At 43.7% G+C, this 12538-nt stretch overlaps 1 protein-coding gene across 1 annotated transcript in view; it reads right to left on the minus strand.

Annotated features, from left to right (window-relative positions):
- LTK (leukocyte receptor tyrosine kinase) overlaps positions 1 to 12538 on the minus strand; it is a 147125-nt gene that overhangs the window by 9324 nt on the left and 125263 nt on the right. The window contains exons 20-22 of the mRNA XM_066613728.1: positions 10763 to 10949; positions 7051 to 7141; positions 5809 to 5873 (exon numbers count right to left, since the gene is read on the minus strand). Of these exons, the coding sequence (XP_066469825.1) occupies positions 5809 to 5873; positions 7051 to 7141; positions 10763 to 10949 (343 nt within the window). The remainder of the gene's footprint in view (positions 1 to 5808; positions 5874 to 7050; positions 7142 to 10762; positions 10950 to 12538) is intronic.

Raw genomic sequence — 12538 nt, forward strand, 5'->3', positions numbered from 1 at the left:
TCACTTAATCCAGTGGTTCTCAAACTCTCTGGGAGAGCCACTAAGTTCTTGCGTGGGCGGGAGGGGGGAGGCAGCAGGGGCGGGGGAAGGCAGTGGCGCGATCCCCAGGATCGCGCCTCTCAGGGGGGCTGCAGGGGCTTGGGTACCCAAGCCCCTGCAGCCTCCCGGGGGTGCGGGGAGCCCGGCGCGACATGCAGCAGGACTCCCTGCAGCAGTGAAAGTAGATGTGGAGCGATCACGCTGGGAGTTATAACTCCCAACTCTTCCCACATGCAGGACTGCCCAAATGCCCTTGGCAAGTGTCCCATCTACCTGTAGCAGGGAACATGCAAGTATGTCAACAAAGGTAGTATGTAGTTCACATTAATAATACAATTTGCTCTTTGTAACGATTTGGAAAGGTCCTTCCTCATAGTGAAGTGGCTGTCAATGGATGCTTTTCTAATAATTTAGAAAGAGCAGATGGGGACATGCAATCACAGACCAGCACAGGCATTTCCTGCAACATGTGCTTTGGCACTAGGAGCGCTCAAACCTGGTCATAGTAAGCTTCCCTAAAGAGGAGAAAACATTTTGCCACAAAGAGTAAAATGCAACACAAAGTTGAAGTCTCTATAGCAGCTTTCATCATCCTAAAATTATGTTTCACAGTTGAAATTTGTATTTCATTAAACAAAACTGAATGTGCCCATTTGAACTGGGCACATCAGATCAGATCTCCAGCACTGGGTGGTGGTGGTGGTTTTACGCCAGGTTGTTGTGTTGGCTATAACATCAGCTCTGCCCCATCCAGCAAGAGGGCTGCACCAACCAGAATGAATAGTGCTATATGCAGTTGTTACAATTAAGTGCACAGAAGGAATTACAATTTAGTCAGCTATTAGAAGGAACAGCAAACTAGCTGAATTGCTTTAGAAGATATTAAAATCTTTGAATTTAAAATGTTGTTGAATTAATCTCAATTTCCTTAGCTTATGTCACTGTCATTATTGCCAGCTGATGTTGGACTTATGAACAAAATGACTGACAGATAGTGGCAATCCTAGCCCCTGTGCTGCGTGGGGCCAGGGCTGCAAAATGCCTCCCCATCAAGGAGAATTCTGCCCCCAGGGGTCATCTGAGAGCCTGAGGAGGTGTGTGTCTTCCTCCAGCCTTCTGAAGGCCTTCCGATAATCCCTGGAGACCTTAGAAGGCTTCCTGAGGGTCAGGAAGTCTGTACATGGCCTCCCTAGCCAGTGGCCTCTGTATGGAGGCAAGGAAAGTGGGAAGGGCGAGGAAGGGGGTGCTGCCCCTGTAGGTGTGGCTCCCCAGGCATTTCACCCCTTGACCCCCCAGGTATGCCAGTGCAGACAGACCCCTGGAACTTTATGTATTTCTAAGTAGGGTGGGTGTCTGTTATGCTGCTGGTACTGAACAGCATTGCAAGTCTTCTATAATAACTGGGATGCATGGGATGTTAACTTATGGTTCCCTGATGAGCAATTGAGTTGAATATATTTGAATTTTTTTCCCTTCTAACTCACATCTGCTCTCCTGTGCCTCAAATTGCCACTCAAAAGCTGCATGAACTTGTGAAGGAGGCAGATTCTTGTCATTGGATTAGTCCATAAACTTAAGCGAGAGGGAGAAAAAGGTCACCTCCCACAAATGTGTCCAAGGGTGTCTGTCTTCCAAACATGCAGGGAGAAGTGGAGAGCAATTAAGGTTGATCGATTAAACCATAAATAATGCAATCTCTCCCATTTACTCAGTAGTTTGATGTGTAAAAATGCACGAGGAACTTTACTAAGGTATGTCTTGCTTTTATAGTTCAGGGATAAAAAGACAAGCTGTCACACAACATGGCTTTGGGACTGTCTGTCAGGAGAAATCAACTGTGTTCTGCTCTTAGTTAAGCACACCTGCTGGGATACATCTTATATTAAGGGGAAGACAAGTTCCTATATGCCCAGCATATTATCTTCACAGTAATGCATAGAGAAGAGGTATGTGTCTAAAATAACATGTGCCCAGGAATCTTTGCCAATTGTAGCTTTTGAATACAAGCAGACCACATGTTTAGACTTGGGCTCTCTTCCTCACATTGTTGTGGCTGCAAAAGCATGAAAACAGGGAACATTTTTTAACCCTATAACACATGGCGTGCCTGCCCCTTTAACCCCAGTCTTCAGCAAAAGGAAATAGGAAGAAGCCACTGAAGGCCAGTTGGCCAACAACTTGTATTTGCAATTCTTCAGCAGGGCCTTCCTGTGTTCTGTAGCCTTGGTTGCTTCTCCTGCCTTCTAAGCAAGTCTCACTCTCACTCCGGTCCTGCCTATTTGCCTGCCATGTATATTTCTGGCCTGAAACCTGCCTCTTTGGTCCCTGATCCAGCTTTGTCGCTTATGTCTTGATAAATTCCTAATTTTATCTGACAGTATCTGGTTATCGAGTAATGCCCCAGTGAGAGGATCTCCAGTAATACTGCGGATACCCGCCCATAAGTCAACACCACAGATAAGTCAAGGGCAGGTTTTGAACAAACAATCATGGAATATTCTATGGCCCTAGGATAAGTCGGGGGGGGGGTGTTAAACTTAGGGGAGTATCTAACTATAATTTTGTCTGATTTTACTTGGGGCCAGATCCTGAAAAATAACCTACCACTAATTGTTACCTAAGAACTGTAGTCTCGAATTTATTAAAAACACAGTAAAAGATCATAAGGTATATCTTTATTCTTTTTAAAATTCTGGTCTTCACCACCTTTTTGTAAACACTATCAGAGTAAGTGCACTATAAACTACATAGCAGTAAAACAGTGGTTCCCAACCTGGTATTCACATACTCCCAGGGACACTCAACAGGACCTTTAGGGGTACTTGAAAAAGAATGGAATAATGGCAGAAAAAGGCAGGCCGTGCTCCAGAATGCCTTGCAAGGACCAACAAGGCAGGAAGGTAGCTAGTTGGCTGTGAAAGCCCCACCAATAGCTAGTTTTTGGTCATCAATTCATGTATGAACCAGTGATTGAAAACCAGCACAGTAAAAAAGCTGAACCATAATATGGAAAGTGATCAATCAACCAGAATTTCTCAGCACACTTCTGGTGCAAAACAGTGCAAAGGCAGAATCTTCTGTTCCTCAGACATAGAAAAAGAGAAAAGACTGTGATGAATACATGAAGTCTGGGCTTTCATATGGAGGAGATGAAGGTTTGTATTAATTACAAACATTTTGCTAATATAAAGGGTACAATTTATGGAAATGGGCTGCCAAGGGATATGCAAGTGAAAAAGGTTGGGAACCACTGCAGGAGATCCATGAATCAAATCCACCTTTAAGGTGGACATGAGGGGAACCATGAATCAAAGACACCTTTAAGGTGTCTGGTGTGTTAAGCCAGAAGCTCTACATACAACATACAACCCATAACACATAACTGAGAGTGTGCAATTCAATTCACAGCAGAGAGATAAGAGATTTGCAACCCTTTTTACTCAGAAGTAGACCCACTGCTTTCCATGGGTGTTATTCTTAAATAATGGTGCACTGAATTGTAGCCTGGGATGGAGGGTCCCAACCTGGTGTTTCAAAAAACAGACCTGCTTTGCAAGCATTTGCCAAGCAGAACCAGGCTGCAGCAGAAGGAAGGAGAATAAAAGGTTAACATTGGCTGGAATGTCCCTGGAAAGTAACTATAGCAACTAATGAGGTGCCTGCCTGAGCTGAGCTCAGCTGAGGAAGGAAACTTTACAGAGTTGAAAGGCTCTGCCCTCTGATTGACTAGGAGATAAGTCAAGTGTGTCTTGTATCAAGTGTGTATCAAGTGTGACAAGTATCAACTCGAAGTGATAATTGGAGCTTGATTACTTGGCAAAAATTTCACATACTATACCTGAGTATCTACAGTAGATTCTGAAGTACAGGTTCAGAAATTTTCTCTTAATTAAATTTGTACTTTTCTTTAAAAAACTGTTTCTCTGTAGGTGGAAGGAGTGTGACGGTATATAGTAGAATACCATACAATTTAAGTTTACAGTTGCCTAGAATTCCAAGAATGAGCCAAACATTTCACTTCCAACTGGCAAAGAAAATACGAAAGGCATTTGTTTGCTTGCAGGTGCTTTTGGCAAATACAGCTGATCTGATCAGAGGCAGTAAAGTTACTAACGGTGAAGCATTGGGGATACCTACCTTTGACATCTGGAGAGTTTTCAAAATTACCATGAAATAGATCAACAGCTATTAAAATAATGTTGTAAGTTTTGCAAAGTTTCCTTCTCAGTACAGAATAATCAAGACTGCAATCCTAACAGGCCCTAGTGCCAGTGGAACAAATGTATGCACAAATGTATGGCAAGCTCCTGACACCAGTACTAAGGCCTGCACCTGCCTGCTGGCACCAGATCCTAGCGAAGCATCCAATGGAGCAGATAAGCTCCCACCAGGGGGTGGGGAAAGGTGAAGCAGAAGCAGGGAGGGGGTGTAATGGGGCAGGAGAAGGGCAGATTGGGCCCAGGTGGGGGAGCAAGAAAAATGGCAGAGGCTACCGCCACACCCTAGTTCCCTTCCCAGGCCTGATTTCCCAACACAATTCCAACTTGGAATTGTGCTAGCCAGGGCTTTTTTTGTAATAGAACGCACCGGAACGCTGTTCCGGCACCTTTCCCCCCGACTAGCTCCACCCCTTTTCCCCCCACTAGCTCCATCCCTTTTTTTTTGCACTGCAGGCTAGGGCGGGATTTGAACCTCCGACCCCCACAGCCCAGCACTCTCTCCATTGGGCTATAGGATCTCCTGTAGTCAAAGTGCTCAGAACTAATATATAAGGTCTTAAACCCAGCTGGTGGCCATCAGCACCTCAAGTATTAGTTCCAAACACTTTGAGTCTAAGAGCTCCTATGGCTCAATTGCTAAAGTACTGGTCTGTCGAGCCAGAGGTTTGGGGTTCAAATCCCCATAAGGAATAATTTTTTCTTCTTCTTCTTTTTTTTAGGTAGGGAGGTAAATAAATAAATAAAAGATTAACAAGTGAGTTCCTGCACCTTTTTAAAAAAAAAAATACAAAAAAAGCACTGGTGCTAGCTATTTTGCTGATGCAAGCCCAAGAAGCCCCATAGTGGCTGCTAGGGCTTACTCCAGGGAAAGCGGACAAATGTCTCCTTCAGGGAGACCTCCAGCAACCTCTTTTCCCATATAGTGGAGGCCATTTTGGTGCCACTGTATTGCAGTGTGGAATGTTAGTAAGGATTGGGCTGTAAGTTTGTTTTTAAAACATACAAGTCTTGGAGGCACTGTGGGGAACAGAGGGAGGCCGAAGCAGAGGCATTTGTGATGATCTATAGTAGCCCAACAGCTTCTGAATAGGACAAGCCAGTCTTCCAGGGCCAGGAGAACTATAAAATTGAACAGCACAGCATTGAAAAGGCATAACCATTCTTAACATGCCCTGTTGCTGGATTCTTGGGAAGAGGGATGTAGAGCTGGGAGCAGGCCCTTTTAACTGATATTATCCCTGCTTTCTCCAAATTGCTGCTGGAATTGAAAAGCAAACCTAAAGAAGGCACCATGAGACAGATTTAGGGCCCAATCCTATCCAACTTTACAGCACCAAGGCAGCTGCAATGTAGCCCCAAGGGAAGGTTTGTTCCCTTATGTTGAGGAGCCTTCCGTGACTGCTTCCCCCCAACACAGGATGCAGCCCCACATCCCATTGGCACAGCTGCACTGGTGCTGGAAAGTTGGATAGAATTGAGCCCTTATTCTCCGGTCTTGTCTGGTGAGCCAAATGATCCGTTCAGCTAGGAAAGTTAAAAAAAAAATTACCTGATTATCAGAGCTTCCATGAGGAAATCCATCTCATCCTGCTCAGAACAGATTTCTGGCAGTGTCTGTTGACAGGAAGAGAAAAATCCATTTCAAAGAAACAAAATTACTGGCATGCAAATAAAGGAGGCGGTGCCGTTGAAGTCTTTAATAAAAATATTTCTTTGTGTTTTGTTTCATTTTATTCTGCTTTTTGGCCTGAAAAAGATAGTGTGTGCTCACAGATGCACATACAAACCACTCACCCTAGGGAGCAAACAGACCCAAAATAGAATAAAACACCCCCATTTAAAAACAAATCCTTAAAATAACATTCTTATAACTTTGATGCCTTCTGTATTCATTTGATACTTAAAACATTTAAATCCATCCTTGTTTTCTGTAGCAAACTATTTTCAAAGCCACAGTCATGCCAACTGTAAGAAATTATTGTGCAGTTTCTGAGTGGAAATGATGCAGGGTTAGGGAGGAAGAGAAAGAGGGTGGTGTGGGATACTGTATGTATATTACAGGGAATTTTCAAAGACAAATTATTCTCCCCCACACAAAGGGTGGGTACAATCTGTTTCTACATTGTTAAAATGGATTAATAGAAGATACACCCCCCCCCCCATTTGTTCTGCACCTCAGGGGTAGGCTGATTTTGGTTCTGCTGGTAACCTTTGTTACTGGAGTAGCCATGATGGACTTATGAGTTCTAAATGTACAATGCAAGAGCTCATAAGAGTTCAGGTATAAATAATCTATGCCAAGTGATCCTAAAGGTGATCTCTTGCTAGAAGCAAAAAGAAGCACAAGGTAGATCAGTTGAATATTATTCAATGTAATAATGAATGCATGGAGCTTTACACAGAATAAATCCCTGCCCTGAGGAGCTTACAATCTAGGGAGAGAACAGAGGGAGGGAAGGGGATAGCTGTATTTTTCAGGAATTCCCCCCATACTGTAACACTTCCATGCTGCCCATGGCACAGCTAAAAGGGGATGTGGTAAGAACTGCAGGTGACACAATATGTTGTATAAGTGGCCCCTCTCAATCACGGCTGGAGCCATTCTGGGCAGTGACGTGCTCCTATGCGTTGTCATCACTGCTTAGAATGGCTCTGAGGCGAGTGGGGCAGGGCGTTTACACATTGTGGCACCTGCAGTAGTTAGTGTGGCATCCCCCCCTCCCCACTGTAACTATGTTGCTTAAACAAACCAATCAATCATAATTTTAGTTCATTTGCTACAAGCACTAACCTTGACGGCCACTTGTAAAGGGCTGGGATCCCCTGTGATCCCTACCACTGTCCCCTTGTAAACTTCACCAAATGCCCCATGTCCAAGCGCACTGAAAAGAGGAGAGACAAAGCATGCATCACTTTGCTAGGTAAAGGTATGGGCTGTATACAAACATTTTATTATTTCATGTGATGGGACATTCTACATGCAGCTGCCACAGATTCAGATTCCTTGTGAAAAAACCATACTGGAGATTAATATTTTTGGTTTACATACAAATGGGCAAGTTATGTACAAGTGGGCAAGTGAAGGCAAGCATTCAGGCCGTGTTCATTTTCCAGCATCTGTTCCTTCCAAATAAAACAGCAGGCTTTTGGAGCAGCCAGCCAGTACAACCTTCAGATTCCCCTCCCCTTTCCTGGCTACATTCCAGCTCTTAAACTGTTCGTCTCCAAACCACACCTGAGCATGGGTGAGGAGAAGCTTGTCACAACTGCATTAAGTACTGGCCATTGGCTAGTATGCAAACTCCTTCAGCTACCTTTAAAAACATTGACTGCTTGCAAGCGATCGAATTACACGTCACTTCATTGGACACAATGCATTATTGTGGTGGTGGCGTATTTTGGAAAGGTTGACTGTAAACCTCTCCTGAACAAGTTTCAGTGCTCCTGACCACATGCAGGAGTGTTACTACAAGGGTGCATAGGAACTGTAGTTTTCTATGCCTCCTGGCCCAGAAAAATTACAAATCCCAGGCACGGTGGCAGAAAATGTTGGGCAGCTCAATTCTATTCTCTGTCTGGGCATAGCACACAGCACTGCCAACAGAGCATATGCTGCATGCTACGCTGGGGGAGTGACCAGACTGCCAGCAAGAGGTAAGTAGTTTTATACTTCCTAATAGGTCACCTGGTTGCTAATGCCATAAAAACAAGTAGCCTCAGGGGGTGGGTCTGGGCTAGAAAAAGGGGTTAGGATCCAGTGTGTTCGACTGCCACTGAGATCCATCCTTGAACCACCCGATTCAGCCCACCACCATTCTCCCCTGCAAACTGCTCATGAACCACCCTCACCACCTCCTTACATGCACCAATAGAGCATCTGGATCGTTCTAGTGCATGCATGGACCCTGTGGCAGTTCTTCTGGTGGCTCTGCAGTGTGCAATGGTGTTGTGACATCTGCACTGTCACAAGACAACTTGCAGCAGTGGATCACTAGATGTATGTATTTAATTATTTGTAGTGTAACTGCTCCAAGAACTATTTTTGTTGAATAACAGCATGTAAAAATTCTTAATGATAAGGCCTCTTGTGCCACCTGTTCTCCCTTCTTTGAATGTGACAGCTTGCCTGGAAGAGAAGGGGACTGGAAGGAGGAGAACCGCCCAAATATTTGCTCTCCTCAAGTTTTCTTTTTAAAAAATTCTCAGAAGACCAGAGTTTTTCTCAAGAATTCTCCTAGAAAGTTGAGAAAAAACAAGAGGCAAGCTGGGGGGTACATACCCATCACTTGTTACAATACTGTCCAGGAATGCAGGCTGCACTTTCTTACATAGGCAGAAGTGTTGGGGGAGTGACAATACCCTGTATATGGTCAGCAAGTGTGTAGATGTTGGTCTTAACCAGTAGGGGGAGTTAGTTTGTTTGCTGTCTGCATAGCAATGGCTGCTGCTCTATTTTCAAGTAAAGCTCTTAGCAAAAGTCTGCTATTGCTTCTTTAATCCCTCAGCTCTACTAACCAGATGGAATCATCACATTTATCATCACCTCTGGAGTTATACTATACAAACTAAAAATGTGTCCATTGTCGCATTTTTCACAGTACTAAAATTTGTGGAAATGGTTATACTACAAGAAAATGGCTTAACTGTCTGGTAATGCTTGGTTTCGCGCAAGCTCTGAATGAGGCTATTATTATAGAAATGAAAAGATGTTTGTATTATGATAAATTATTTCCATAAATCTAATGAAAAATGACAATTAAGTATCTAAGGAGCTCCACGGAAAAACTAGTCAACAAGAGGAGTTGGGGCTATCTGTGCTCAAAATGGAATGTTTTCTTGAAATGATGCTTTTATTACAGTTTTTACACAACAGAGCTCTGGAACACAGGGCAGAGTCCAAGAAGCAGAATAGCGTTAGTGATCCACCCACTGAAGACTTCTTATGAGATACCTGATTCTTCATTTTAAAAAGCAAGCTTTTACATACATGTATGCAGTTTTCAATTCAAAATGCAATGATCTATCATACCACTAGGCTGCCAAAACCTTATTGAAGTATCTAGTTCAGTGATTCTCAAACATTTTAGCACCAGGACCCACTTCTTAGAATGATAATCTGTTGGGACCCCTGGGGGCTTACCCCTGGGGGCTGGAGGATAAGAATAGGTCCTCAGTTTGGCTGTACTTGTCATAAGAGGTGACTAAACAGCCACCGGATAGATGGGACTCGTTAGCCTGGGAAGGCAGCTCATCTGAGAGAAGGAAAACTCTGATCCCAAACCTCTACTGCCTTGTGGCTTCATCCAGTTATGGAAAAGGCTTCAGGAGTCAACCTCGAGGCAAAATCCGGAGCCGGAGTCCCTGAGGCAGTTCATGGCTGAACACAGTCACATTCTGGCAACTCCTGCAACGCTGCTGGAACCAACCGTATTGGCTTCTGCCTTTCCATTGGACCATTCCAGCGACGTGGAGAGGGGGGATTTGCTGCATGGGTAACAGTCTATCCTCGATATCTACTTTACCCAGGCTTTGCGCACTGGAGAGGACACTCTGTTCCAGAACCACCATTCAGAGCGTGATACCATAGTCTTCCAAGACTGAAGGATGCCAACACAATCTGTTGGGACCCCTCAGAAGTGGTCATTAACCTGGAAGTGATGTCATGGCCATAAGTGACATCATCGATTTAGGCTTAAAACTAAGCCGCAATCAGCCAATGGTCCCACTACACAGTGTGCTCATGCTGTTATTTTGCAGTGCTTGGAACTGAAATATTTCAGCTCAGAAGTCAAAGGAGAATGCAGACTTGGGACACTGGAAAGGGTTGGAAAAGCAGCCATCTTCCCACCTATTCAGGGCAAAGTACCATGCCTCTTTTCTACCAGGAGCCCACCCTGACCTGCAGCTCTGTACCCTGTACTTTCATCTCTGTATTTTCAATGGCCGAGTTAGGCGCTACACAACCCACCTGAAATTGTCTTGTGACCCACCTAGTGGGTCCTGACCCACAGTTTGAGAAACGCTGATCTAGTTGAACGGAAAAGTTTTGGGCAGAGCTTGAAACAGTCAGTTGCTTACTACAAATCCGAGTTTCTTCCTGCATTTCAAATGTGTCTGTCTCTACTCCTCTAATTCCCATGTATGTTCTGGGTTCTAATCCTCGTCTTTAAGCTTGCACCAGGAAAAGGATAACTTATCCTGTCTTTGAAAACATCTCTAAAAATATTTATGCAGCCATAAGAACAGCCCCACTGGATCAGGCCATAGGCCCATCTAGTGCAGCTTCCTGCATCTCACCAGAGGCAGTATTTAATTTCTTAATGGATGCAAATATCTTAATTCATGGTGCAACTGAATCCAATAACACAACTGAGTTTTAGCCTAATCAAATAATTTAATATGTTTTTAGTGCCAAATCCAGTTAGCAGGAGGACATTACTCAAAATGAAACCATCGCTTTTGCTGGCAAGGATCCCTTCTTCAAGAATGCAGCAAAACTTTACCGAAGCAGGGAGATGTTCTTCCGTGGGATCTCCTTGAGTTCATTGAGAGTGGCGGCCTTTCCCGCAAAGCTGTAGTTGGGGTTGTAATCTGTCATTATGGTAGAAGTGCGGATTTTGCTCAGATTATATTCTGGGCTTTGCAGGCGTGTTCTGACACCTTCTAGCTGCTGCTTCTTACGATGATAAACTGAAGAAACAAATCACAGAACTAAGAGGGGAAATAACATCTGGATAGAGCAGCAGCAGGAGGAAAATCCTGCAGAAGAGTGAGGACAGCAGCATTCCAGAAGTGCCATCTAGACATTTATTTAATTACTAAGACACTATTGTTTTTAATTGGTTTTGTTTGATTTGTTAACGTTGTCAGCTATCTTATTGTAGAATCATAGAGATGGTAAGACAGGCCTATCTATTCATCAGCGTCCCAAAGATTGATCCCCACACCCTTCCTTAGAATGTATCCCAGGGAATGGCCATAGTGAAATGGCACAAGGCACAATCTTAAATTTCCAAAATATTTGTAACTGTGAAATTCTATTGCAAAAGTTTTTGCAAGCTGTAAGTTGGTAGCTGCTTATGAAACAATCCATAGAAAACACACAAAAAAGAAAGAAATATAAAGCCTTTCAATCAAATCCAAACTGTTCCGCATAAAAATACATACAGGTCAACCCCTGGTATCCATGAGGTTTTGGTTTCCCCTCCCCCCCCCACAGATACTGATATCCACTGATACTGGGATTTGCTTTTTAAAATGCTTACAAGTATTGAAATAAGTCAGAAAATAAGTTTTCCCACCTTCATGATGCAAAATTGCTCTGTTTTCAGAGCTGCCAAAGGAGGCAGTCATGTGAACTGGAAGTGGCTTCCAGGAGTGCAGAAGACTGCCCTGAAGCCCTGATAATGGAACAATTTTGCATCGTGAAGGTGGGGAAACTTATTTTCTGATTTATTTCAACATTTGTAAGCATTTTTAAAAGTAGATCCCAGTATCCATGGCATCCGAGGTTAGTCAAATCTGCAGATGCTGGGGCAGGCTGTATACATTATCTTTTTGCTCCTGTAAAATCGCTGATGAATTTTGGGTCTTATATGGACCTCTTTCAAGGGTGAACAAAATAATTTAGAAAGCTCAAAACATTTAGAGGCAAGATAGATTTGAGTTACTGCAAAACTTAGTGCTTTGCACCTCATGTAGTTATGCCACTGCTTTAAATCAATCATAGTTTGAACAAACCACAGTAAATTTGGATGTAACAAGAAACTCTGTTTAGCTCAGAAATTAAAGTAGAAGCTTTCAATCTGCTCTCATTCATGAAGAACATGAGAAGCATGCAACCACAAGGCTTATGCAGGTTTATTCACAATAATCTCTAGATCAGGGCCAGCCCAAGACCTCCTGATGCCTGAGACAGCATGCCAAAGGCAGCACCTCTTATCTGATGGCATGCTAGCCTCTGCTCCTCACACTCTCCCATGTTCTAGCTCAGTACTATCCTCCCCTTCATGTTTCCTTCCTTCCTTCCTTGAGAGCGGAAGGAAAAGAAGCAGCAGTGAAAGCAAGAATTTGGCAGGGATGAGTTCTCCCTGCCGCTGCCTGAAGCAACTGCTTCAGTTCATCTTATGAATGGGCTGGTCCTTGTTTAAATGATCATTTGAACTGGGCCACTATCTTCCAGTAATTCTGCAGTTTTCTAATATGCCTGGAACGTCCACAAAAGTAAGAAAATGATGGAAATACAGAAGCAGCTTCCCCGGGCCTCCCAATGCCTTTTA

The sequence above is a fragment of the Tiliqua scincoides genome, chromosome 1 (assembly GCF_035046505.1).
Source record: "Tiliqua scincoides isolate rTilSci1 chromosome 1, rTilSci1.hap2, whole genome shotgun sequence".
Lineage (NCBI taxonomy): Eukaryota > Metazoa > Chordata > Lepidosauria > Squamata > Scincidae > Tiliqua > Tiliqua scincoides.